Here is a 24,136-nt window from a genome sequence, read left to right as displayed (position 1 = left end):
AGTACCTAGCACCTCATCTAAAAAGCCCGCCATTGGCTCACGTGGCCACGTATCGAGATGTATCTAGGCCTACAGCGCGTAATTAATTAGCTGGGGGCCCCCGAGAAGAAAGAGGCCCTAAACAGTAGTCGCTTCGCGATTTGCACCCAGATGCATGGAAACGGGCCGAAAGGCCAATTAAACATTTTTATCTGGCGACAGGCAAGCGACAGGCAGTGGCAAAAGACAAAAGACGCGCATGCAGCAGGCATGACAGTAGCGATGCACCAAGAGCTGTTCATGTCTCTCTCTAGCTTTCGTAGATCTGGATATCAGCGCACTGGTAGAAGGCTGATGGCACTGGTTCCTGTGCATTCGTCCTGTACTGAGCCTGTACATTTATGAATCAGAATTACTAAAAGTACTAGGCTAAAGACTGAACGTCTTTACCATGATAACAATGTGGGTTGGCTCAGATGCATATGGCAGTTCCACAGTTGCGGTGTACAGGTAGGGAGACGTTGTGTTCGTGTCCCCCACTCTAGAGAGGATCGTTCGTCTGTCAAGGTCATCTGGCGGAGCCCACGAAACCTCCAAATACCCCTGTTATACAGAATATACTTATTAGTGTGAATTCACATAGATATTTTTCTCACTGGGTTCTCGTAGTTATAATGGTTCAAGTTCTTTTGCAGGGTGAACTGGTAGAGCTTGTTGCCCCTGCCAACGCAATTTGAATAATGTTTACTCTCAATGCATGCTTCCTTTACTGGAAGGACACTGAGGGTTCTTCCGTGGGGCGATTACCGCAAGAGGGAGTCGTCAGAGCGCAGTCATCCGCACCTAAGACACCAAAGAAATGAATACATAATTTGAGTTGCTTTGCACTTTAACTTGCCTGGTTCGTTCTCCCCGGAGAGGCTGCCGCGCTGACGCGGATAAAGGAGGCACAAGTGGGAGGTCACCAATGCCAGGCAAAGAGAGAGGACGATGAGACGGAGCATGGCTTTCTTGCACGGTGAGACTTGTTGTGTTGTGCACTGTACTCCCACACAAAATCATGTGAGAAACTGTCACGCGGATCGTTTCTCGTGATTAGCAGATTTGAATACAGCGGACGTCATTTGATTATTAAATTAAAAGCAAAGTGCATAGCTGAAAGTAGGCTCATACAAACGACATATACAGTACTTTGTTTATGTATTTGATTCAGATGTCCACTGCAAACTGTCGCTCATTATTATTCCTTCTGGAGGAGGACAGGGAATGGCTTCAATTCGAGTGAATTTCCACCGCTGACTGGTCTCTCTCCCATTCTCTTTCAATTGCTTGAATTCAAGTTGCTCAGGTACAAGCAGAAACCCGCCCCTTGCATTAGAAATAATTATATTAGAAAAGCTTGGCTTGGTAGCTTACCATTCATCTGGTCTAGGAATTTCCTTGCTCTCGTCAGCATACTCCTCTTCCATTTTCTTTTGCCTCTCGATCAATATCTAGAGTCTAAATTTTAAAAGGGAAAACAGAAGCTGCACAATTGGTCCCCACTTCTCTATTAGGAATAACTTCGCTCTGGTGACTGATGCAAGCACCAATCTGACTGCCTCTCGGGCGACTGTGAAAATAATCAGACGACTCCTTTTTACTCAATTTCCTCACAACACCGCTAACAGAAATCTGAGAGAAATCATCTTGGAAGCACGAGAAGGTCTCCAGGATAGCTAGCATACTTCTCTTAGCATCTTGGGCCAATGAAAGAAGAGAGTGGCACGTGGATTGCTGATCTGGCGAAGAAAAAATCAAAGGTGCATCATATCAAGGTCATTATTTGTACACATACCAGTTCTTGCCCTTTTCTTCCGTTGTAGTTGGTGAAAAATCGTAGACCATCGTTGTCATATCCTTTGAGAAGTATGAATCTCGACGACGGTTTTCCGTCTCTACGCGTTTTAGCTTTACCAAAGGTTCGGGTCGACTCTTCGTACGTACTTAGTCGAAGTGGCAATTGTCATTGCATTCTGTTCCATTTCCATTGGCGTGGCAAAAGCCTCTTTTAGCCACGTTTCGAGAAGACCAAACGGTTCTTTTCTCGTTTCCTCGCGACTTGCCATGATTGTCCTTTTGATAAGATTCCGGTGGTTATAAAACAATGCAAAACTACGCCTGTAAGTCGCAAAGCTTCTCTGTATGTAGCAGGAGAACATGCACCAAAACGGTCAACTAGGCCTACGCAGTAAAGTGCGCACTACGCACACAGTCTACGCAACCAAGCATGGCAGCCGGGGTCGACGAATTGTTCAAGCGTTTGACTGCTGGTTGCTCTTTCAGAGCTGATCACGTAGTCAGGAAACTAGACGATAAAGTAAACTGATGAGCCGTTAGGCGTCCACATCGAAAAGAGGATTTTTAGCAGAGAAAAATCGCCAGAAAACGACAAGCCAATGAACTGGATAAGGAGCTCGATTTTTTCGGAGATTTAACCACTGCTGGAGCGGAAAAGAGTGCTAAGAAAAAGGTGAAACGTCGCGAGAAAGAGAGCGAGACGGACGAAGAACCAATCTCCAAAAAAATAGAAAAAATTCACGGTTCAGTAGATAATTTTAGAAAAGCACTAAATTTAATGATTATAAATTTAGACGACTTTTCTGATGATTCTGACACTGATGACGGGGACGGCACAAAATTATTTTCTGACAGCAAAGCAGCGATCGAAATGGGATCATTGGCTCCAAAAAAGAAGCGAGACAAGAAGAGGAAAGAAAAGAACGCGGAAGTACAAAGGAAAGAAGAGGTGCTCATCATAAAATAAGTGACGTATAATCAAAATAACATTATCTTGAAGATTAATGCGCTTCGCAATCATCATCGAATTTATTTATCCGGTGACGACGTACCAGAATTGATTTTGGAATTCAATCAGCTAATCGATCTGTACGTCGAATGTAAATTATCCTTGATGATATGACACTTTTGACTCTCTTCCAGTTATTCTATGCCCCGTTACGTTCTCGCGAATGTTCGAGATCAAGGCTATGCGACACCGACTCCCATTCAGATGCAAACGATTCCCCTTATGATGCACGTAATGACGTTGTTTAATTTGTATAGTGAATCTGTGACTGATGTGCCTCCTTTTAGAGACGAGAAGTGTTGGCTTGTGCACCAACTGGATCTGGAAAAACGGCTGCCTACGTTTTACCTATTATTGCTCAATTAAAAGTGAGGATCTTTTCTTTCTCATCTCTATTGTATATTATTGTTATTAGAAACCTCAAAAAGTTGGCTTTCGAGCTGTTATCATATCACCCACAAGAGAACTTGCTCAACAGGTGTTGAATTTGAATTTTTTTGACGTGCATAATTTGACTGTTTCTGTTCTAGATTTATCGTGAGTGTTCTCGTCTTGCTACTGGCTCAGGCTTTCATATTCACGTCCTAACAAAAGCGAGTGCATCGACAACAAAATTTGGGCCTCGCAGTTCAAAGCGATTTGGTATTAGAAAAATCAGCTTTTCCTTTCTCACTTTACGTCAACCTATTAGACATTTTAATCACTACGCCAAATCGACTTAGTTTCTTACTGGAGCAAGAGCCCCCAGCAATTTCTCTTGACAAGTATATCGGTAGTTGAAATATGTTCTCCATCGATTTTGGTTTCAGTGTCCAGTGGCTTATTCTTGACGAGGCTGACAAGCTTTTTGAAAAAGGGGAAGGCGGCTTTCGAGATCAAGTCAATGATATGATTGCATACACCTACTGTATTTGCTAATTTATAAATGATGATTCTTCTAGATTGCTCCTATCTACGCCGCCTGTGACCGTCCCGACGTTCGGCACGCTCTCTTCAGTGCTACAGTATCAAACGGAATTGAAGAATGGTGCCGAGCTCACTTAGATAATTTCGTTCGAGTTATCATAGGACAGAGGTACGTGCAAACGAAACCCTGTTCATAATTTATTTGCATGAACATAATTTGAGCAGTCACAATGCCAAAGGGCTTAGAATTTAGACATCGAGTTTTTTATTTTTATTGGTAGAAATACGGCCACTGAAGCGATAAAACAACGTCTCGTTTTTGTCGGTCAAGAAGAGGGAAAACTCATAGGCATACGAGACATTATTAGAGAGGTTTGTTGCTTGTCGACGTCTGCCTTTCTCTTGTACGTGAACGTGGACGTTTTCTAGGGATTTAAGCCTCCTATGCTGGTGTTCGTTCAGTCAAAAGAGAGAGCCAAAGATTTGTTTCACGAGTTGATTTATGACGGGTTGAACGTAGACGTCGTTCACGCAGATCGCACTCAATCGCAGGCAAGTGACTGCACACAATTCCTGCTTTAGACGAAGCATTACCCTCTTCATTGACAGCGTGATAATGTCGTCAGAAGTTTCAGGCTGGGAAAGGTAAAGAATCCGCCGTATTGGCTTCAATTCAAGCATGCTGTGTTCTTGTAGATATGGATCCTTATTTGCACGGAACTCATGAGCCGTGGTATTGACTTCAAAGGAGTGAACATGGTGGTCAACTACGATTTTCCGACAACAGCAGTCAGTTACATACATCGAATAGGTCCGTCTGAGCCGTGGAAGGGAGTAGGGTCTTCTTACTAACAGACCGTGTCTAGGACGTACTGGAAGGGCAGGTAGGGTTGGAGAAGCAGTGTCCTTTTTCACAGAAGACGATGCGCCGTATCTTCGAAGGTCTTTCCTTTGATAGTCAAGTCTCGTGTTTGTCTATATCTGCTTGGTGTAGTATCGTGAATGTTATGAAGGAATCGGGCTGCGATGTGCCGGAATGGATGCTCAAATTGAAAGCGCCTAACAAGTAGAAAAGGCGGGCGATTTTTCTGGTTTATCTACATTAAAATTGAATGTTAGGAGAAAGAGAAAAAGAATGGCGAAGACTGCGCCTGAAAGGACGTCGATAAAGACCGTTTCAAAGTACGATTTGCAGAAAGCGAGGAAAAAACGGCAAGAGAACAAAACAACTCTCAAACTCTATCCTCACCGAACTGTTTATCTCTAGGGAGATGATAGAAGCCTCCAAGAGGCAGAAAACGAAGTCTTCGTGAACAAAGGCGAGTATCGTAAGAAACCCGTGTTAATTAAAATAATACAATCAAATTCGTCATTCCCTACAAACAGAGGAATCTCGCCTACGATATTGCTCCTTTACAAGAACCAATAATAGTAGCGCTAGTGCAAGACTAGCAATAGTGCATATGCCAAGCCAAACGACCGGCAACGACGAAGCAGCAAATATTAGACCCAGTGCCCCAGCGTTATATATGAACGTATATACGCCAGCCGACGTGCCTTCGTCTGCTGGATAGGTCAGCTCGGCTGTCAGCTCCTCGATAATAGGATCTCTGGCACCCTGTGGAGGGAAAGAGCGTAGAAGCATCGTTAGTGACTTGCTTCAATTTCCTACCTGCACGAAGCCAAAAACGAAGGAACAGAACTCCAAGAACCAGAATTGCGATGTCGTAAAAAGTTTGACGTCGAGATAGGGAGCGTAGACGAGAGCGAAGAAGAAAACGATCGACAAGACGGTCAACGCAATCATGACGTCCTTCAATCTACGAGCGAAGAATTTGTCGACTAAATAGCTCACCAAGAGGCCGCCGATCACCGACGCAAACACGGACATCGAATTGATCCAATCTCCTTTCGTTTCACTCAATTTTTCGTCGTTCCACGTCGTGGGTAAAGTCGATAGATAGGCGTCGGTCGTTCCGCCCATGAGACCGCCTGCCACGAAGCACGAGAGAGCGGAATAGTTGCAAAGAACCTTCGCTATTCCCGACACGAAACCGACTTTTTTCTTCGTTTTCTCGCCTTCGATAGAAACGTCGTCGTCGTCGACGACGTTTATGGATTTGAAATTTCCTCGAATTGTCGTTTTCCGCTTCCACCACGGACGACTATCAGCCGGAGAAGCGGGGAAATAGACGAGAGCGCATATAAAGGGAAACGTCGACACGGCCCCGGTAAGATAGAGCAAATTAGAAAAGTTCGCTCTGCCAGTGACGATATAGGGTCCCACGAGCGACGTCACGCCCTGTCCTATCCCGCTAAATATGAACGGCATAGCGGTGGCGCGCGTGCGCTGTTCCACAGGAAACCAGTGCGCCGACACTCGACTCGCCGCGCCCATGCTCACCGGTCCGCCCGCAGCGTTGAGAATCTGAGCGGCGTGGAGAAGAACGCGCGCCCAGCGCGATTCCGCGAAGGCGATCGAGCCCGTCCACGTGGGAACAAGGCGTAGGAGGCCGCCGGCGAACGTAACGAAGAAACCGAGCATTATCGTGCGTTTGACGCCGTTGTGAGTGGTGAGAAGCCACGAGGTGAAGACGACGAAGGGAATGAAGATGATGGGGCCCCAATTGAGGAGGAGATCGACCTAAGAGGGGCGGGAGGAGCTTAGATATTCGGGTGGAATGGGAACGAGCGCCGCGCTGCTGGAGCTACGACTCTCGTAAAAAGTCTCCGTACGTACGTCGGATGCCGTCATGTTGTAGACTTGTTTGCTGTACTTCGGAACGCAGGAGAACGTCATCCAATTGGCGCATTGGGCGTAGGCGAAGACGGAAAACAAGAAGAGCACGTACCATCTCACGAGAGGTGGACCTTTCGACGCTTCTTCGCGCCCCTGCCGCATCTCCAGGATTTACTAGCAGTAGATAGTGTTAGACACGCCTTCCTGCACAGTCCCGGAACGAGACACTCCAAAGTCTTTTGGCTCCCTGAGACGCATTGTCATCACTGTGACAGCCGGGGCATCCTATAAGAAATGTCAGGGGAGAAGATAATATATTTCTCAGACAGCAATGAAAAAAAATAAGACCAGAAGTGAATTTGTTCATTCATTTCAAATTGCCAGTCATACAGCATTGTCTCTACTGGACGCCGGACACGCCGGGCACGCCGGTCTTGCCGGGCGTGCCTTGCGACAGGTACGGCGACACAACATCAATGTGTTTCGTCGGAGCTGTTCTACACTTGACAGCCGCGTACTGATAGTAGCTGCACGACGTCGCTCCGTATCCAGCGTGACGGCAATTTTTGAGAGAGCTCTCGCTTCCCGTGCATTGGACGCTATCGAGCCAGACGACGCCGGCTCCGACGTAGTAGCGAGCCGATTGACTATAGGCTCTTTCGGCTCCGAGACTGTATCCCAATTGACGACACACGACATCGGCATCGGGTTTATTCCACAAGCTGCCGCACACCGATCCCCATACGCCGCGATGGAAGACTTCGACTCGTCCTTCGTTGCGTCTGTATCCTCCGACAAGGCGAACCGCTAAGGGAGAAGAGAGAGGACTTGGTATTTTGGATCAAAACGTTTTTCCTCTCTTATATCTTACGTTTTTGACAAGACAAGTAGAGCCCATCCGATGGATTGGAGCAGGCGGTGCTTTCCCACTCAACTCCCGCTAAACAATCGGTATGTCTTCGGGCGCTGAAAAGACATCGGTAATTTGTCGCTTGCGACGCTGGTCGTCGCACGAGGGATTTTTTGCGAAGGCTGATTGGATAAGAAGGACCGTAGCCAGCCGTTTCGCACGCGGCCGAGCGCTGACGATTTCCCCATAACTGGGCACCGCAAACGGCTCCCCAACGTTTTCCGTGGCTGTCGTATACCTGGAGATAGCCAAACGAGGCGCCATTCGTCGACAGCCGAACACCTGCAAGTGATATAAGCAAAGAGAAATATCATTGATTATCAATTAACCTGATTTGCACTGAACTTGGGCATATGCGTAACTGGGACAATAACCGTTGCTGTACGTTGGCGTGGTATAAGGACAATCTTGTACGAGTGTTTCGTATCCTCGACACTGAACGTTTGTTAGGAAATAACTCGTTCGTTTGTAGGACCATCTCGGAGAGTCGACGGCCACTCCTTCGGAATGGCCGAGCTGACGACAGACGACAGACGCGTCGTTGTTGTCCCATCCGCCGTTGCAGACAGAGTACCAACGGCCGTTTATGAGAACTTCGACTCGACCTTCAAAGTCATTTGGGCCTTGGAGACGAATTCCTTGCGTCGTTCCGCGACGAACGCACTCGCTGACTTGGGACGGAGTTAGACGATCGTTTTGGAATCTGCACTGAACGTCCTTTTTCAATTGCTGCACTTGGGCCGTCGTCAATTGGCGGCGATTCAGAACGGCCGATTTGAGCGACGCGACGGACGTTCCACTGACGTCGATCGTCTTTCTCGACGAAACGTCGACTTTCGTCACTTTAGGAAGGAGTTGGCGTCGGCGTCTTCCTTGAAATATCGTTCCACTCGAGTCCTCGTAGGTGTATCCGAGATCGGCGACCTTAAGAAGATTGACTGGACGATTCCAAGTGGCGTTCGTCAGAAGAGGAGTCGTCGTTCCGGGATACGTAGCGGCGAGCTGATTCATCGGCGTATTGAGATTGTATACTTCGCCGGACGCCGGATAGTTGCTCGGACCATCTCCGTGCTGCTCCTGCCAGTCGTACCAAAGACGATCAATGAAGCAGTGATGCTATAAAAGAGAATATCATTACGGAGAGGGAAGATTGACAAGAAAAAATCTTACGAAATAGAATATGGGATCAAGCGGCGATTCTCCTGTGAACATGTCTGCCTGAAATCCGAATTGAACGTGCAAATTGTTGTGACGATTGCCGCCGCCTTCTGTCTGCTGCCGAAACAGTCCGTACGGCGTGAGATTTTGATCTGCGTCTAGATCCGTCTGCGAGGCTTGGCCTAAGCCGGGGCTCGGCGTGATCATGTTTCGCGTGATGCATTCGGACGGATCCGGGTGCCAGTCGGATTTTTTGAAGTGACCCGTGTTGACGCAGAAACCGTCGGACGAATCGCCGTTCTGTGCGCCGCCGAAGTGCGGCCAAATGTCCGACGTGACGGCGTCCTGACCGGCCCAGTTCCAGTATGGAAGACGAAGAGCGTCGTCATTACGAGCGATTTGCAGGGCACGTTCAATTATGGAGAGAAAAGCGCGATGCCACGGAAAAAAACCGGCTCCACTACAAATGAATATTTTTTTGGACCACCACGATTCAAGTGTACACTTTTACCTGTGCGAAGAACCGGAGACGCCGAAGGTTTGATCGTGGAGAGCGGCCAAATTGTTTATTACGCCGTTCTGTTTCAAAGTTTTGAATCCTTCGATGATGGAGTTCCAATCTTCTGGTCGGTTCTGGGCCATTTCAATCAAATTACATCTGGCTCCTGAGAACAAGACTTTCTACTCAGAAGAAGTGCCGTTCCTATAATTCTTACTCGCTCCGAATTGAGCGACGATGTCGTCCATGTCGTTGAAGTCGTTGACGACGAAACTGTGGCTCGTGCTCGTAGCAATGTTTATCAGCTCTTGCTGGCTGGACGCTCCTTGAAAATTCGCTACTCCCATTGCAAACACGACCGCATTGTCGGTCGTTTTCAGCACATTCGCTGCTCCCTGCGGATTTCCTCCCTGATTCGACTGTCCATCGGTCAAAACGAAAACGACTTTATTTGCTCCGGAACGGGCTCCTCGGCCGGCGTCGTTGAGAAGCGAGTGCGCGGTGTCGAGCGCTACCTTGGTATTCGTCGCCCATCCGCCGACGTACGAAATCGAATTGACTGCAGATTTTAGACTCGCTCGCGGAGTCAATCCCGTCGAATAATCGTTAAAATCGAATTCGATTGTAATTTGACTGCTAGCGGCGTAGCTGATGATGGCAACCCTGATTGAGTTCTGACATCCGACCGTCAACGCGTGGTCAATCATCAGACTGACGAACGTTTTCTGCTTGGCGAAATCGGCGGCTGGAATGCTGCCGGAATTGTCCATAACAAAGAGAAGATCGATGTCCGTTACGCCGGAGTTACTCCTGCCGTTTTTCCAGAGGAAATCTAGAGGACCCCTCTGTCCTGGAGGACCCGGCGGTCCCGGCAATCCTTTCTGTTGGGGCGCGGCGAAAAGCGAGAAAAAGTTGGCGTTCAACTTTTTAGCGTTGTCTGTAACAGTGCTGGAGATTCTTGATCCGCCGCCGCCGCCGCCTTTTGGGCCGACAGGACCGACGGAGCCGATTGGGCCGGGAGGGCCGGGAGGGCCAATGAGACCAACAGGACCAGGAGCAAATTTAAATTGTGTAGCTGAGCGTACGGCGTTGCTAGTGCAGAGGAACAGAATTGCCGTCCACGGTTTCATAGCTGAAGTCGAGTGATGCGAAGACTGCTGCGAAATGAACTGGCGACGTTCGTTGGCGTCAGATCTCTTATACGGAGAAATCAACATCTATTTTGAGAATATCGAATTTAGATCATGACGATTACGGAACAAGTTCTAAAGTTGTCAAGAAATGTTGGCGGACACGTGGGATGACGTTGGAACCGTCCGACCGTCTTGCTGCGTTTGAACAATGAACGCATTGTCCATGTTACCCGCTCGTAACGGTTTGTGGTGGGGAACCGGAATCTTTGCGGGAGGAAGCGGACCCGAAGCCGTTAGATTGCATCCTCCATTTTACCCGGACACATTTTCTCATGACATCACCCTCCTACGCGCGCAATGAGGCGAGAACCGAATGGGGGAGAGTGCGTATATGAGAGAGATGATTCGTGTTTAAAAGAAAGACCGTGGCGGCTCGTGAGTAATGCGCAGTAGGTACCGGCACTGCTCGGAAGAGATCAGCGGAAACATGCCGACAGCGACTAGTGGAAGTGAAATGGTCAGTTGGTGCGTTCGTGTAAACGCTGTACGTGTGACTCTACGCTGCGAGATCCTTTGTACACTGGATAAGGCTCTTCGTCTCTGTCGTTCTGTAGGCACGTCGTGCTCTTTCTATCGCACTAGGCCGTCGTTGTCAACGAAACAGTAGACGCATTGTCATTTTACCTGTTCGCATTGGTTTGCGGTGTGGAACTGAATCTTAGCAGGAAGATGCGGCGCAGATCAGAAGCGGTGTATCCTCCATATCACCCCTACGCACAACGAGGTAAGAAGGGCTTCGGACAATCATCTTGGAGGCGCCTTACAAGAACTCCAGGATAACTAGCGTATTTGTCTTAGCATCTTACTAGAGAGGCCAATAACGAAATTGATAAGAAGCAACACCGTAACATTGTCATCACTGTGAAGAAGAAATGTTAGAGGAGAAGATTACATATTTCTCAGACAGACAACGAAAAAAAAGACCAGATGTGAATTTGTCCATTCATTCTTTTATATTGCCAGTCATCATCTACTGGACGCTGGACACGTTGGTCTTGCGGAGAGGGGCTTGCCACAAGAACGGCGACACAACGTTTTTCGTCGGAGCTGTTTTACACTTGACAGCTGCGTACTGATAGTAGCTGCACGACGTCGCTCCGTATCCGGCGTGACGGCAATTTTTGAGAGAGCTCTCGCTTCCCGTGCACTGGACGCGATCGAGCCAGACGACGCCGGCTCCGACGTAGTAGCGAGCCGATTGACTATAGACTCTTTCAGCTCCGAAACTGTATCCCAATTGGCGACACACGACGTCGGCATCTCGTTTATCCCACAAGCTACCGCAGACCGATCCCCATACACCGCGATGGAAGACCTCGACTCGTCCTTCATTGCGTCTGAGTCCTCCGACGAGACGAACCGCTAAGGGAGAAGAGAGGACATCGTATCTTGAATCAAAACGTTTTCCTTTCTAATATCATACGTTTTTGACAAGACAAGTAGAGTCTATCCGATGGATTGAAGCAGGCCGGGCGTCCCCATTGAACTCCCGCCGAACAATCGGTATCTCTTCGGGCGCTGAAAAGACATCGATAATTTGTCGCTTGCGATGCTGGTCGTCGCACGCGGGATTCTCTGAGAAGACGGCCTGGGTACGAAGGACCGTAGCCAGCCGTTTCGCACGCAGCCGAGCGCTGACGATTTCCCCATAACTGGGCACCGCAAACGGCTCCCCAACGTTTTCGGTAGCTGTCGTATACCTGAAGATAGCCAAACGATGCGCCACTCGTCGACAGTCGTACACCTACAAGTGATATATGAGCGACAAAAAATATTATTGAATATTGATTTACCTGATTTGCACCGAACTTGGGCATATCCGTACCCGGGGCAATAGCCGTTGCTGTACGTTGGCGTAGTATAAGGACAATCTTGTACGAGTCTTTCGTATCCTCGACACTGAACGTTCGTTACGAAATAACTGGTTCTTTTGTAGAACCATCTCGGAGAGTCAACGGCTACTCCTTCGGAATGACCGAGCTGACGACAGACGACGGACGCGTCGTTGTTGTCCCATCCGCCGTCGCAGACAGAATACCAGCGACCGTTTATGAGAACTTCGACTCGACCTTCAAATTTATTTGGACCGTCGAGACGAACTCCTTGCGTCGTTCCGCGACGAACGCACTCGCTGACTTGGGACGGAGTTAGACGATCGTTCTGAAATCTGCACTGACCGTCCTTTTTCAATTGCTGCACTTGGGCCGACGTCAATTTGCGGCGATTCAGAACGGCCGATTTGAGCGACGCGACGGACGTTCCACTGGCGTCGATCCTTGGCGAAACGTCAAACGCGGCTTTCGTCACGTTCACGTTAAGATTGAGTTGGCGTCGGCGTCTTCCTTGAAATATCGTTCCACTCGAGTCCTCGTAGGTGTATCCGAGATCGACGACCTTAAGAAGATTTACTGGACGATTCCAATTGGCGTTCGCCAGAAGAGGAGTCGTTGTTCCGGGATACGTAGCGGCGAGCTGATTCATCGGCGTATTGAGATTGTATACTTCACCGAACGCTGGATAGTTGCTCGGACCATCTCCGTGCTGCTCCTGCCAGTCGTACCAAAGACGATCAATGAAGCAGTGATGCTATAAAAGAGAATATCATTACGGAGAGGGAAGATTGACAAGAAAAAATCTTACGAAATAGAATATGGGATCAAGCGGCGATTCTCCTGAGACCATGTCTGCCGGAAATCCGAATTGAATGTGCAAGTTGTTGTGACGATTGCCACCGCCTTCTGTCTGCTGCCGAAACGTTTCGTACGGCGTGAGATTTTGGTCGGCGTCTAGAGCCGTCTGCGAAGCTTGGCCTGAGCCGGGGTTCGGCGTGATCATGTTTCGCGTGATGCATTCGGAAGGATCCGGATGCCAGTCGGATTTTTTGAAGTGACCCGTGTTAACGCAGAAGCCGTCGGACGAATCGCCGTTCTGTGCGCCGCCGAAGTGCGGCCAAATGTCCGACGTGACGGCGTCCTGACCGGCCCAGTTCCAGTATGGAAGACGAAGGGCGTCGTCGTTGCGAGCGATTTGCAGGGCACGTTCGATCATGGAGAGAAAAGCGCGATGCCACGGAAGAAAGCCGGCTCCACTGCAAAGGAAAATTTAGTTGAAACCGTTGCGATTCAAGTCTGACTGAACTCGTCGTACCTGTGCGAAGAGCCGAAGACGCTAAAGGTTTGATCGTGGAGGGCGGCCAAATTGTTTATGACACCGTCCTGTTTCAACGTTTTGAATCCTTCGATGATGGAGTCCCAATCTTCTGGTCGGTTCTCGGCCATTTCAATCAAATTGCATCTGGCTCCTGAGAACAAGACACCCCCATGACCTCATCAAAAATGCCTTCACTTTATTTCTTACTCGCTCCGAATTGAGCGACGATGTCGTCCATGTCGTCGAAGTCGTCGACGACGAAAACGTGGTTCGTGCTCGTGGCAATGTCTATCAGCTCTTGCTGGCTGGACGGCGCTTGAAAATTCGCGACTCCCATTGCAAACACAATCGCGCCGTCGGTCGTTTTCAACACGTTCGCTGCCGCCTGCGGATTTCCGCCTTGATTCGACCGTCCGTCAGTCAAAACGAAGACGACTTTATTTGCTCCGGAACGGGCTCCTCTGCTAGCGTCATTGAGAAGTGAGTGCGCGGTGTCGAGCGCTACCTTGGTGTTCGTCGCCCATCCGCCGACGTACGAAATCGAATTGACTGCCGACTTTAGACTCGCTCGCGGAGTTGATCCCGTCGAATGATCGTTAAAATCGAATTCAATTGTAATCTGACTGCTAGCGGCGTAGCTGATGATGGCAACCCTGATTGAGTTCTGGCATCCGACTGTCAACGCGTGGTCAATCATCAGACTGACGAACGTTTTTTGCTTTGCGAAATCGGCGGCTGGAATGCTGCCGGAATTGTCCATAACGAAGAGAAGATCGATTTCCGTTACGCCGGAGTTACTCCTGCCGTTTTTCCAGAAGAAACCTGGCGCTCCTAGACGACCCTGCTGTTGGGGCGCGGCGAAAAGCGAGAAGAAGTTGGCGTTCAACTTCTTGGCGTTGTCTGCGACAGTGCTGGAGATTCCTGATCCGCCGCCGCTTCGGCTGGAAGAGCCGACGAGACTAACAGGAGCCAACTTTGATGAACTTAGTACAGCCGAGCGTACGGCGTCGCCAATGCAGAGGAACAGAATTGCAGTCCACGGTTTCATAGTCGATCGAAGGGAGTGGAACTGACGACGTTCGTCGCGTCGGGTCTCTTATACGGAGAAACCAACATCTATTTTGAGAACAAGATCACCACGATACGGATCAAGTGCCTTTTTCGGGTTCAAAGTTCTGAAAAACCATCCGGAAATGCCGACTCTTGTGACATGTTGGCGGGCACGTGGGATGACGACGTCTAGTTCCAACTGTCTTGCTCAGTCCGTTGTTTCGTGCTGCTTTCGAAACAATGGACGCATTGTCATTTTACCCGTTCGAGAGAGAGGAAGCGGCGCAGATCAGAAGCGGTTAGATTGCATCCTCCATGTCACCCCTGCGAGCAATGACGTAGGATCCGAATAATCGAGAGTGCGTATGATACGTTTTTGAAAGAAAGACCTTGGCGGCCCGCGAGCAATGAAGGTTTAGTTAGTGGCCCAGCAGGTACCGGCACGATATTAATAGAACTGCTCTCTGAAGGAAAACACGCCGACGGCAACTATTATTAGAAATGACATGGTTGGTTGGTGCGTTCGCGTCTTACGTAAACGCTGTACGTGACTCTACGCTGCGAGATCCTTAGAACTCTGGATAATACTCTTCGTCTCTCGTTCTGTAGGCACACCGTGAGCTTTCCATCGCACCGGGCCGTCGTTGTCAACGAGAAAACTGTGTCCAAGTAAGACGTTTTTCTATCTGAATTAATAAATTAGTCATATTTAAGATTTTAGACACCGAACGCGCGGGTGCTTCCGGCTTCAAATCTTTCGAAAATCTGTCAGTATCAATAGTTTAAAAATTCAGCTGTGGCTGTGCTAAGGTCTTCTTTTACTTTCTAGATCGTCAAAGTAACCTTTCTGCAATTCTTTTTCCTGTGCAAAAGCAAGCGTCACACCCGGGCTCTCACCACAACCGGATCTTCGGCTAGACGGCAGCACCACGTCTAATTCTTACTGTACGCCAGCCATACGAAAGGCGGAAGTTGTGTCGCCGATATTCATCAGCACGTGTCATCTCAGAAGTGGCGGGATTATCGACGCTTCTGCCGCATCCCCTGATCTTACTAGCAGCAGACACGCCTTTCTGCGCCCCTTCCTGCACAGTCCCGGGACATGTCATCAGAGATATCCATCGTACAGTGTATTGATGCATCCTGTGAGAAGATTTTTGACTTGCACAGGTGGATAATTTGGCTACCTTCTCATCCGTAATTGAAGGCGGAATACTTTGGGATCTGAGTGCTTCGTACACCCTTGAGGGGGATCAAACGCCTCCTGGCTCCCTGAGACAATCACCTTGGAAGCATGAGGTCTCCGGATCGCTAGCGTACTTCTCGTAGCATCTTAGAGAGGTCAGCGACCAATGCCAATGTTCTTCTTATCAATTTGAAAGAGTATACAGGATCTGAGACGAAGCCGCGCTAAAGCTTCATCATAGATGTGACGGGTCAAAGAAATGTTGGAGTCAGAGAAGATATCTATTTTTTGAGACAGACATTGGAAAATACAATTAAAACTACAGCATTATCTCTACGGGTCGCTTGGCTTGGCTTGAACGCCCGGCTTGGCTTGGACGTAGGGTTTGGCTTGGACGTCAGGTTTGGCTTGGATGTCTGGTTTGGCTTGGACGTCGGGCTTGCCGAACTGCTCAAAAATGCCAACTTTACAGTTGACAGCCGCATACTGATAGTAGCTGCACGACGTCGCTCCGTATCCGGCGTGAGGGCACTTTTTGAGAGAGCTCTCGCTTCCCGTGCACTGGACGCGATCGAGCCAAACGACGCCGGGTCCGGCGAAGTAGCGAGCCGATTGACTATAGGCTCTTTGGGCTCCGAGACTGTATCCCAATTCGCGACACACGACGTCGGCATTTTGTTTATTCCACAAGCTACCGCACACCGATCCCCATACGCCGCGATGAAAGACTTCGACTCGTCCTTCGTTGGATGTGGATCCTCCGACGAGACGAACCGCTAAGGGAGAAGAGAGGACATCGTATCTTGGATCAAAAACGCTTTCCTCGCACTAAATAATATCTTACGTCTTTGACAAGACAAGTAGAGCCTTTTCGACGGATCGGAGCAGGACGAACGTTTCCATTCAACTCTCGAACAATCGGTACCTCTTCGGGCGCTGAAAAGACATCGATAATTTGTCATTTGCGACACAGGTCGTCGCACGAATAATCTTTTGAGAAGACTGCTTGAAGGACCGTAGCCGGCCGCTTCGCACGCAGCCGTCTGGTGACGCTTTCCCCACCACTGGGCACCGCAGACGACTCCCCAATGATTACGGTAGCTGTCGTATACATGGAGAAAGCCGGACGAGGCGCCGCTCGTCGACAGTCGTACACCTGCAGGTGATGTATGGATGAGAGAAGAAAAATATTTTCGCGAGTCTGAATCTACCTGATTTGCACCGAACTTGGGCATGTGCGTAACTGGGGCAATAGCTGTACGTCGGCGTCGTATAGGGACAATCTTGTACGATTTTTTCGTGTCCTCGACACGCGACGTTCGTCACGAAATAATTCGTCCGTTTGTGGGACCATCTCGGAGAGTCGACGGCTACTCCTTCGGAATGGCCGAGCTGACGACAGGCGATGGTCGCGTCGACGTTGTCCCATCCGTCGTCGCAGACAGAATGCCAACGACCGTTTATGAGAACCTCGACGCGGCCTTCGAATTCATTCGGACCTTGGAGACGAAGTCCTTGCATAGTTCCGCGACGAATGCACTTACTGACTTGGGAAGGGGTAAGAAGATCGTTCTCAAATCTGCACTGAACGTCTTTTTTCAGTTGCCGAACTTGAGCCGACGTCAATTGGCGGCGATTCAGAACGGCCGATTTGATTGAGGCGACGGACATCAAACGTTCGTCTACATATATCTTTCCTGGCGAAACGACGGGGGTTTCCGTCCCGTTATGAATGAGTTGGCGTCGTCGTCTTCCTTGAAAGATCGATCCACTCGAGTCCTCGTACGTGTATCCAAGATCGGCGACCTTAAGAAGATTGACTGGACGATTCCAATTGGCGTTCGCCAGAGGAGTCGTCGTCGTTCCGGGATACGTAGCGGCGAGCTGATTCATCGGCGTATTGAGATTGTATACTTCGCCGGACGACGGATAGTTGCTCGGTCCGTCTCCGTGCTGCTCCTGCCAGTCGTACCAAAGACGATCGATGAAGCAATGATGCTGCAAACGAGAAGGTACAATTATTGCAGAAATATAAAGGTTCATTGGAGAAAAATCTTACGAAATAGAATATAGGGTCGAGCGGCGATTCTCCTGTGAACATATCTCCCTGAAATCCGAATTGAATGTGCAAGTGGTTGTGACGATTGCCGCCGCCTTCTGTCTGCTGCCGAAACGTTTCGTACGGCGTGAGATTTCGATCTGCGTCTAGAGCCGTCTGCGAGGCTTGCCCTGTGCTGAACTTCGGCACGATCATGTTTCGCATGATACATTCGGACCAATCCGGATGCCAGCGGGATGTTTTGAAGTGACCCGTGTTAACGCAGAAGCCGTTGGACGGATCGCCGTTCTGTGCGCCGCCGAAGTGCGGCCAAATGTCCGACGTGGCGGCGTCCTGACCGGCCCAGTTCCAATAGGGAAGACGAAGGGCGTCGTCGTTGCGAGCGATTTGCAGAGCGCGTTCGATCATGGAGAGAAAAGCGCGATGCCACGGAAGAAAACCGGCTCCACTGCAAAGGAAAATTAAGTTGGAACCACTGCGGTTCAAGCTTGAATTTGTACCTTTGCGAAGAGCCGAAGACGCTAAAGCTTTGACCGTGGAGAGCGGCCAAATTGTTTATGACACCGTTCCGTTTCAGAGTTTTGAATCCTTCGATGATGGAGTTCCAATCTTCTGGTCGGTTCTGGGCCATTTCAATCAAATTGCATCTGGCTCCTACAAGAACAAGAAACCCCCCATGACCTCATCAAAAAATGCCTCTACTTTATTCTTACTCGCTCCGAATTGAGCGACGATGTCGTCCATGTCGTCAAAGTCGTCGACGACGAAAACGTGGTTCGTGCTCGTGGCAATATTTATCAGCTCTTGCTGGCTAGACGCTCCTTGAAAATTCGCTACTCCCATTGCAAACACGACCGCACCGTCGGTCGTTTTGAGCACGTTCGCTGCCGCCTGCGGATTTCCGCCTTGATTCGACTGTCCATCAGTCAAAACGAAAACGACTTTATTTGCTCCGGAGCGGGCTCCTCTGCTAGCGTCGTTGAGAAGCGAGTGCGCGGTGTCGAACGCTCCCTTGGTGTTCGTCGCCCATCCGCCGACGTACGAAATCGTGTTGACTGCCGACTTTAGACTCGCTCGCGGAGTCGATCCCGTCGAATGATCGTTAAAATCGAATTCAATTGTAATTTCTGCTAGCGGCGTAGCTGATGATGGCAACCCTGATTGAGTTCTGGCATCCGACTGTCAAAGCGTGGTCAATCATCAGACTGACAAACGTTTTCTGCTTGGCGAAATCGGCGGCTGGAATGCTACCGGAATTGTCCATAATGAAGAGAAGATCGATGTCCGTTACGCCGGAATTACTCCTGCCTGGCGCTCCTGGAGAACCTGCCGGTCCCGGGTTTAGTTTGGGCGCGGCGAAAAGCGAGAAAAAGTTGGCGTTCAATTTCTTGGCGTTGTCTACAACGGTGCTGGAGATTCCGGATCCGCCGCCACCGCTTGGACTGACAGGACTGACAGGACTGACAGGATTGACGGAGCCGACTGGGCCGGGAGGGCGAACGAGACTAACAGGACCAGGAGCTAACTTTGATGGAGTTAGTACAGCTGAGCGTACGGCGTCGCCAATGCAGAGGAACAGAATTGCACTCCACAGTTTCATAGCTGAAGTCGAGTGGCGCGAAGGCTGCTGCAAAATCAACTGACGACGTTTGTTCGTTCGATGTCTTATACAGAGAAACCAGGAAAACCGGGTTCAGGTCATGATGATGCGGAACAACTGCTTTGGTCCGGAAATGGCAACTGAATCTTAGAGGAAGGAAGCAGCCCAGACCAGAAGCGGTGCATCCTCCATGTCACCCCTACGCGCATGAGGTAAGATGAGGGTGCGTATGAGAGGATCATGCCGACGGCGATTATTAATTATGTAAATGATTGGTTAGTGCGTTCATACGCGACTCTACGCTGCGAGATCCTTGCTACACTGGATAAGGCTCTTTGTCTCTCGTTCTGTAGGTACACCATGAGCTTTCCATCTCACTAGGCCGTCGTTGTCAACGAGAAAACTGTGTCCAAGTAAGACGTTTTCAATCTGAATTTAGTAAATAAGTCGTATTTAAGATTTTAGATTACTAAACCCACGGGAAGAGACTCTTTTAGTCGTTCCGTGTTCTCTCCTGTGCACATAAATCGATCCTACAGACATTGTCTGTTTAAAATTGCTCACACAAACGCACAGTGTTTATCTAAGAGTACCTGTCGCTCTTGGGGTCGAATTGACTTTCTCAAATTTCTTTCTATCCAAAACTGAATCCAACGATATAGCCTGCTCTCTAATAAAACTATCTATGCAAAAACAAAATTAGGCAATGCTTCCCTATTTTAATTTTTAATTAATTAAACCTCAAACACTTGTACCCCTTGTCTCGGTTCAGATTCAAGAGCATTCCTATACCGATCACACATTGTCTACAGTGAAATATAGGCATAATTTCTATTTAAACGTAGATTCATTTTAATTAAATTACCTGCCCTATTCCTCGCAGCGAGACCAATACAACTGTCGTTTTACCGATCATATCATTAGGAAACTGAATGGTCCTGCCTGACAATGTCGACCCCGTTAGACTGGGAAATTTATCGCTAGTCTATGCAGTTTGTAATTATCAGACAGTGAAATGAAATTGTTTTTTAAATCACTTGTTTAGGTAGCAAGGAGCTTCCAGCTTCAAATTTTTTCCCTCCCGTTTTTCGAAAATCTGACAGTAGAGCAACAGTTTAGAAATTTTGACTGTGTTAACGTCTTCTTTTACCTTCCAGATCGGCAAAGTAACCCTTCTTCAATTCTTTTTTCCTGTGCGAAGTCTGACTCGAGAAATGGAAACAATTCGACAACGTACAGCTGAGCTCTGCGTTCTCGGCGCTCTTCAGCACTGGCCCTTGACCAAAAGCAAGCCGACTGCAGCACAGGCGTCCAGCAAGACCGCACCTCTCGAACGAAAAGTCGAGGTCCTCCTAAAGGCATCATCACGTGAACACCCGGGCCCTCCGCCACAGCGGGATCCTCGGCAGCAACGCTTCGTCCTCAGGCAACGCTTGCCTCGGCAGAGCGCGCAACAACCCCACGTCGTTCATCATCGTGTCTAGGAATGTTCCGGCTCGTTAGAAAGACGCCAGGGGCCCCAGCACAGATAGTCTACTAAAATGGCTCCAGCCAAACCAACGATCCGCGTTCGTTTTTCTCGGCTATTTTTGCGCGCCGTCAGCATCATCCTCTTGCTGTTTTCGAATACTCACAACGGTCGCGCGCCAGCAGCGCAAAAAAAACCGAATATAAATGAAGTTAGGTGGAAGTTGTGGTCGCCTAATTCTCTAATAATTCCTTTTACGTTTCGTTTTCGTCACTGGTCTAGAAACGGTGACTGGAAGAGAAGATCCGGCATTTTTCTCGGTGGCGAAACCGAGATAAGATCTAGCGGAAACGGAGCATCCGGGACGAGCGAGGGAGGGTCTGGGAACGAGGCTAGATAAGATCATGTTTCAATACAAGTGATGGATGAAAGTACAATTAGCCTATAAAGTAGATCCCAGGAGGCGCCAACGGATCGAAGAATATGAGCACACCTGGGCCATTCATACTGTAATGAAATGACTTCCGGTGGGGCACGGTTTTGGCACAGTGCCTGAACGAGTGCTTCTCTATTTTGACAAAGACAAAGACAAAGGTGAATCTAATACTGACGGTAGCAGAGGTGAGAACATGCGTTGGATGTCCGGAGACTTTTTTTGGAAGCGTTCTCATTTCGCTCGCCACTGTACTGTTTATTGACGCGAGGAGATTCTCGTCATCATACTGAAAGGACAAGGCTCCGCACTTGCTCATTCATGAGATATGCAGATTGATTTGCGCAGGTGGATCGGTTTTTTGGCCACCCGCCCGTCCGTAATTGAAAACAGAGTACCCGGGGGGAACCCCTGATTGCGTCCTTAGTGTCCGCACTCCCTTGAAGGAATCAGACGCCGTCTGGCAAGTGGCGACCATTTTGCACTGGGGCTAGACGAAAATAACAGATGACCAGAAAAACTCAAAAATTGCCCTGTGACCATCGAGGAAGAGCTCCTATATTTAGTTTCAGTCCCCATTCAGCAGAGATCTCCAAGTGCATACGCCCATTCTCAGATGCCGACAGGAAGCGGGTCGCTTCTCCGGCTGCCGTTGCCTGATTATGGTGCGAGATGTTCTAATGGCATTAGAGGACGAAACAATGAAATTGCGTCAGTCTGACTAAGCGTGCCGCTCCCCTTTTCTAAACGTATCCTCGGATACGGTTGACGAGCCGGCTATCAGCGCCGGACTAAGTGGCGGAAATATTCCTTTACCTTTCCGTCAGACAGTCATCTGTTTTTCACCTCTGTACCTCCCCTAAGTGCCGGCAATATTTCCATGATACACCCTAACGTCTCCCAACAACGAACGTCTCCTCGCGTTTTTCTCAGCGCTCGGTAGAAGAGAATATTCACTTAGGTTCACGTCTCAAAAACAAGTCGCACCCTACATAATCGAAGACACAGTCATCCTGCTGCTACGTATGCGTCATCGGCGGACTAATTACCTACATCCGCAAAAAAAAACAGTAGGCGTCGACCACACAACACAACAACAGACTCCTCGCGAGTCCCTCTCGCTCAGTTCACGTCACGATGTCAGAGCAGATCATACCCTACGACGAGCTGACGTTTCCCGCGGACGACAACGACGCGCTTCTCGGCGCGGGTTCGTACGGTCGCGTGCGCGTCGCCGTGTGGCGCGGCGCGCGCGTCGCCGCGAAGGAGTTGCACGGCATCTTCTTCGAAACGGGCGGATCGGCCCAATGGGAGGCGGCGTTCGTCGCGCGCTTTCGCGACGAGATGCGCGTCCACGCCTCCTTTCGTCATCCCAACGTCGTCCAGTACTTCGGCGTCGCGTTTCGACCCGATACGAATCGGCCCGTTCTCGTCGCCGAACTCATGCGCGAATCGTTGCAAGCGCGACTCGATCGTAGCTCGCTCGGCGTCGTCGAAATGACGACGATCGCGCGCGACGTCGCGTGCGCCCTCTCTTACATACACGATCTCGGCGTCGCCCATCGCGACTTGGCACCGAAGAATATTCTTCTCGATTATCGTCATGGTCATGACGAAGGCGTGGCCACGGTGACGGCGAAGCTTGCTGACATGGGCGTGGCTAAAAACATGGACGTCGCGAAGCGACTCACGTGGCGACCGGGAACCGAGCACTACATGCCACCGGAAGCGCTTTTCGATTGCGAAGGATGCGAACAATATACGTTGACTATCGACGTTTTCTCCCTTGGCGTTGTCATGCTGCAAATGATCGTCTGTCGAGATCCGTCGCCTTCGCCCATAATGCGACGTCGTTCATTGGCGGCTCAAGAATACGTCGTCGATGTTGTGCCGGAAGTCGAGAGGCGAGCTAGTGACGTCGAATCGATGCCCGACGACCATCCACTTCGCGAATGGGTGCTCCTGTGTTTGGAGGCGCCAGCCAAACGGCCGTCATCTGAACGATTGGCCGACGCTTTAAACGCCCTGCTCAACGAACTGGGTTCCGTTGTGGAGCCGTCGATCGAAAAACAGCTACGACGCGAGAAAGAGGAACTGCAAACCCACGTAAACGGATACAAGGAAGAGTGCGAGAAACTGCGTGCGGATGTTGTGGCGTTGAAGGAGGCGAATGCCGCTGCTCTCGACCGCGTCGACGCCCTGACGCGTGACGTGACGTCAGCTACGGAGAAAGTGGCGAAGCTCGAAGCGGATTTAGCTATTTCGAAGACAGCGTCGACACGGCATAAAAACAAGGCGGTTCAATACGAGGCGAAGTTTCGTAAGGCGGAAGCGGCTCGAGCCGAGCTCGAGCGCACCGTCGCTCGAATGAACGACGAGTTGCAAATGTCGCGCTGGAGCGAGATCGTACTGACGTTGGAGAAAGAGACGGCGCTCGCCGACGTGCGACTCAAACACGAGGAGGAGTTCAAAGCGATACGACTGGCTCACAAAGAAGCCGTGACGAAAGCAGAAACGGAGAAGACGCGGGAGTTGAATGCACGGCACGAAGAGATCGTGGCGAATTTGCGCTGTCAGCTGCAAGTTGGCCATCGACAGGAGATTGAGTCACTGACGAGTTTGGTTGAAACCGTTGATTTTGGGCAAATCGAGACGCTGCAGACTGAAAACGAGCGTGCAATGGAAAAAATAACTCGTGTAGAATCGGAGCGCGACGAGCAGAGAATTGCATTCGAAGAGAAGATGGCGACGATGCAGGCCGAGTTGGATCGAGAACGATCGCTGCGAGCGTCCGTCGAACTAACCATTGCAGAAATACGAGGACTTATTAGCACGAACGAGGCAGGCTTGTAAAATATGTCGAGCGCACGCATTAATTCAATACATGTGTACAGTGACTATCACGCCGAGGCCATAGATATGCGGCTAATTCGTTAAGGATGTTGGTTTGCTTGATC

The 24,136-nt window shown here is 49.6% G+C and overlaps 7 protein-coding genes and 1 pseudogene across 29 annotated transcripts; 2 read left to right on the top strand and 6 right to left on the bottom strand.

Annotated features, from left to right (window-relative positions):
• Window positions 1–151: 151 nt before the first annotated feature.
• On the bottom strand, window positions 152–2,198 carry LOC136184897 (pyridoxine/pyridoxamine 5'-phosphate oxidase-like). The gene is made up of 10 exons (XM_065971904.1): window positions 1,966–2,198; window positions 1,817–1,916; window positions 1,707–1,760; window positions 1,525–1,653; window positions 1,396–1,472; window positions 878–1,347; window positions 750–822; window positions 636–699; window positions 430–582; window positions 152–370 (listed from the first exon to the last, which is right to left on the bottom strand). The coding sequence occupies exons 1-6, from the start codon at window positions 2,178–2,180 to the stop codon at window positions 1,176–1,178; spliced, it is 747 nt and encodes a 248-aa protein (XP_065827976.1). The 5' UTR covers window positions 2,181–2,198; the 3' UTR covers window positions 152–370; window positions 430–582; window positions 636–699; window positions 750–822; window positions 878–1,175.
• A 3-nt stretch (window positions 2,199–2,201) lies between these two features.
• Window positions 2,202–5,116, top strand: LOC136184712 (probable ATP-dependent RNA helicase DDX52). Of its 2 annotated transcripts, none has more exons than XM_065971652.1 (19): window positions 2,202–2,338; window positions 2,387–2,561; window positions 2,613–2,767; window positions 2,819–2,907; window positions 2,962–3,058; window positions 3,115–3,195; window positions 3,243–3,305; window positions 3,358–3,469; window positions 3,519–3,591; window positions 3,637–3,706; window positions 3,769–3,902; window positions 4,015–4,105; window positions 4,163–4,285; window positions 4,343–4,378; window positions 4,430–4,544; window positions 4,600–4,675; window positions 4,728–4,799; window positions 4,853–4,945; window positions 5,001–5,116. In XM_065971652.1, the coding sequence occupies exons 1-19, from the start codon at window positions 2,249–2,251 to the stop codon at window positions 5,044–5,046; spliced, it is 1,791 nt and encodes a 596-aa protein (XP_065827724.1). In that variant the 5' UTR covers window positions 2,202–2,248; the 3' UTR covers window positions 5,047–5,116. The 2 variants fall into 2 exon arrangements, with proteins under 2 accessions (XP_065827724.1, XP_065827734.1); XM_065971662.1 differs by having other exon boundaries at window positions 2,213–2,338; window positions 2,390–2,561.
• On the bottom strand, window positions 5,067–6,707 carry LOC136184859 (solute carrier family 49 member 4 homolog). The gene is made up of 3 exons (XM_065971859.1): window positions 6,474–6,707; window positions 5,406–6,377; window positions 5,067–5,351 (listed from the first exon to the last, which is right to left on the bottom strand). The coding sequence occupies exons 1-3, from the start codon at window positions 6,633–6,635 to the stop codon at window positions 5,103–5,105; spliced, it is 1,383 nt and encodes a 460-aa protein (XP_065827931.1). The 5' UTR covers window positions 6,636–6,707; the 3' UTR covers window positions 5,067–5,102.
• On the top strand, window positions 6,140–24,082 carry LOC136184720 (uncharacterized). Of its 22 annotated transcripts, none has more exons than XM_065971765.1 (9): window positions 6,140–10,690; window positions 10,788–10,957; window positions 11,043–14,976; window positions 15,043–15,102; window positions 15,155–15,200; window positions 15,263–19,490; window positions 19,632–20,274; window positions 20,324–20,380; window positions 20,436–24,082. In XM_065971765.1, exon 9 carries the CDS (start codon window positions 22,317–22,319, stop codon window positions 24,030–24,032), a length of 1,716 nt encoding a protein of 571 aa, XP_065827837.1. In that variant the 5' UTR covers window positions 6,140–10,690; window positions 10,788–10,957; window positions 11,043–14,976; window positions 15,043–15,102; window positions 15,155–15,200; window positions 15,263–19,490; window positions 19,632–20,274; window positions 20,324–20,380; window positions 20,436–22,316; the 3' UTR covers window positions 24,033–24,082. The 22 variants fall into 22 exon arrangements, with proteins under 22 accessions (XP_065827837.1, XP_065827762.1, XP_065827792.1 ...); XM_065971690.1 differs by having other exon boundaries at window positions 11,032–14,976; XM_065971720.1 differs by having other exon boundaries at window positions 10,788–12,107; window positions 12,170–14,976.
• Window positions 6,771–10,272, bottom strand: LOC136184657 (uncharacterized). The gene is made up of 6 exons (XM_065971585.1): window positions 9,258–10,272; window positions 9,053–9,206; window positions 8,554–9,001; window positions 7,713–8,499; window positions 7,345–7,665; window positions 6,771–7,280 (listed from the first exon to the last, which is right to left on the bottom strand). The coding sequence occupies exons 1-6, from the start codon at window positions 10,255–10,257 to the stop codon at window positions 6,874–6,876; spliced, it is 3,117 nt and encodes a 1,038-aa protein (XP_065827657.1). The 5' UTR covers window positions 10,258–10,272; the 3' UTR covers window positions 6,771–6,873.
• On the bottom strand, window positions 11,084–14,446 carry LOC136184686 (uncharacterized). The gene is made up of 6 exons (XM_065971614.1): window positions 13,591–14,446; window positions 13,381–13,534; window positions 12,874–13,321; window positions 12,027–12,819; window positions 11,657–11,977; window positions 11,084–11,595 (listed from the first exon to the last, which is right to left on the bottom strand). Exons 1-6 carry the CDS (start codon window positions 14,429–14,431, stop codon window positions 11,204–11,206), a joined length of 2,949 nt encoding a protein of 982 aa, XP_065827686.1. The 5' UTR covers window positions 14,432–14,446; the 3' UTR covers window positions 11,084–11,203.
• Window positions 15,775–19,278, bottom strand: LOC136184675 (uncharacterized; annotated as a pseudogene).
• LOC136184906 (uncharacterized) lies at window positions 19,314–21,466 on the bottom strand. The gene is made up of 8 exons (XM_065971918.1): window positions 20,516–21,466; window positions 20,429–20,469; window positions 20,316–20,374; window positions 20,144–20,263; window positions 20,019–20,084; window positions 19,872–19,961; window positions 19,758–19,811; window positions 19,314–19,707 (listed from the first exon to the last, which is right to left on the bottom strand). Exons 1-8 carry the CDS (start codon window positions 20,641–20,643, stop codon window positions 19,576–19,578), a joined length of 690 nt encoding a protein of 229 aa, XP_065827990.1. The 5' UTR covers window positions 20,644–21,466; the 3' UTR covers window positions 19,314–19,575.
• Window positions 24,083–24,136: the final 54 nt, after the last annotated feature.

Source organism: Oscarella lobularis, chromosome 1, assembly GCF_947507565.1.
Source record: "Oscarella lobularis chromosome 1, ooOscLobu1.1, whole genome shotgun sequence".
Classification (NCBI taxonomy): domain Eukaryota; kingdom Metazoa; phylum Porifera; class Homoscleromorpha; order Homosclerophorida; family Oscarellidae; genus Oscarella; species Oscarella lobularis.
The sequence above is the reverse complement of the archived record's forward strand: the minus strand, read 5'-3'. Positions and strand labels throughout refer to the sequence as shown.

Coding starts and splice junctions, on each gene's coding strand:
- LOC136184686 (XM_065971614.1), bottom strand. CDS start 14,431: ATGAAACCGTGGACTGCAATTCTGTTCCTCTGCATTGGCGACGCCGTA. Junction 12,820..12,873: donor TTGATCCCATATTCTATTTC/GTAAGATTTTTT, acceptor TCTCTTTTATAG/CATCACTGCTTCATTGATCG. Junction 11,596..11,656: donor CTACTTGTCTTGTCAAAAAC/GTATGATATTAG, acceptor CTTCTCCCTTAG/CGGTTCGTCTCGTCGGAGGA.
- LOC136184859 (XM_065971859.1), bottom strand. CDS start 6,635: ATGCGGCAGGGGCGCGAAGAAGCGTCGAAAGGTCCACCTCTCGTGAGA. Junction 6,378..6,473: donor ACAACATGACGGCATCCGAC/GTACGTACGGAG, acceptor CGCCCCTCTTAG/GTCGATCTCCTCCTCAATTG. Junction 5,352..5,405: donor TCGTTTTTGGCTTCGTGCAG/GTAGGAAATTGA, acceptor TTCCCTCCACAG/GGTGCCAGAGATCCTATTAT.
- LOC136184657 (XM_065971585.1), bottom strand. CDS start 10,257: ATGTTGATTTCTCCGTATAAGAGATCTGACGCCAACGAACGTCGCCAG. Junction 8,500..8,553: donor TTGATCCCATATTCTATTTC/GTAAGATTTTTT, acceptor TCTCTTTTATAG/CATCACTGCTTCATTGATCG. Junction 7,281..7,344: donor CTACTTGTCTTGTCAAAAAC/GTAAGATATAAG, acceptor CTTCTCCCTTAG/CGGTTCGCCTTGTCGGAGGA.
- LOC136184712 (XM_065971652.1), top strand. CDS start 2,249: ATGGCAGCCGGGGTCGACGAATTGTTCAAGCGTTTGACTGCTGGTTGC. Junction 3,059..3,114: donor CGATTCCCCTTATGATGCAC/GTAATGACGTTG, acceptor GCCTCCTTTTAG/AGACGAGAAGTGTTGGCTTG. Junction 3,592..3,636: donor CCAGCAATTTCTCTTGACAA/GTATATCGGTAG, acceptor TTTTGGTTTCAG/TGTCCAGTGGCTTATTCTTG.
- LOC136184897 (XM_065971904.1), bottom strand. CDS start 2,180: ATGTTCTCCTGCTACATACAGAGAAGCTTTGCGACTTACAGGCGTAGT. Junction 1,917..1,965: donor ACAATTGCCACTTCGACTAA/GTACGTACGAAG, acceptor TAAAACGCGTAG/AGACGGAAAACCGTCGTCGA. Junction 1,348..1,395: donor ATTCCTAGACCAGATGAATG/GTAAGCTACCAA, acceptor TTCTAATGCAAG/GGGCGGGTTTCTGCTTGTAC.
- LOC136184906 (XM_065971918.1), bottom strand. CDS start 20,643: ATGATGCCTTTAGGAGGACCTCGACTTTTCGTTCGAGAGGTGCGGTCT. Junction 20,470..20,515: donor CGAGAACGCAGAGCTCAGCT/GTACGTTGTCGA, acceptor GACTTCGCACAG/GAAAAAAGAATTGAAGAAGG. Junction 20,264..20,315: donor GCTCCTTGCTACCTAAACAA/GTGATTTAAAAA, acceptor CAAACTGCATAG/ACTAGCGATAAATTTCCCAG.
- LOC136184720 (XM_065971765.1), top strand. CDS start 22,317: ATGTCAGAGCAGATCATACCCTACGACGAGCTGACGTTTCCCGCGGAC.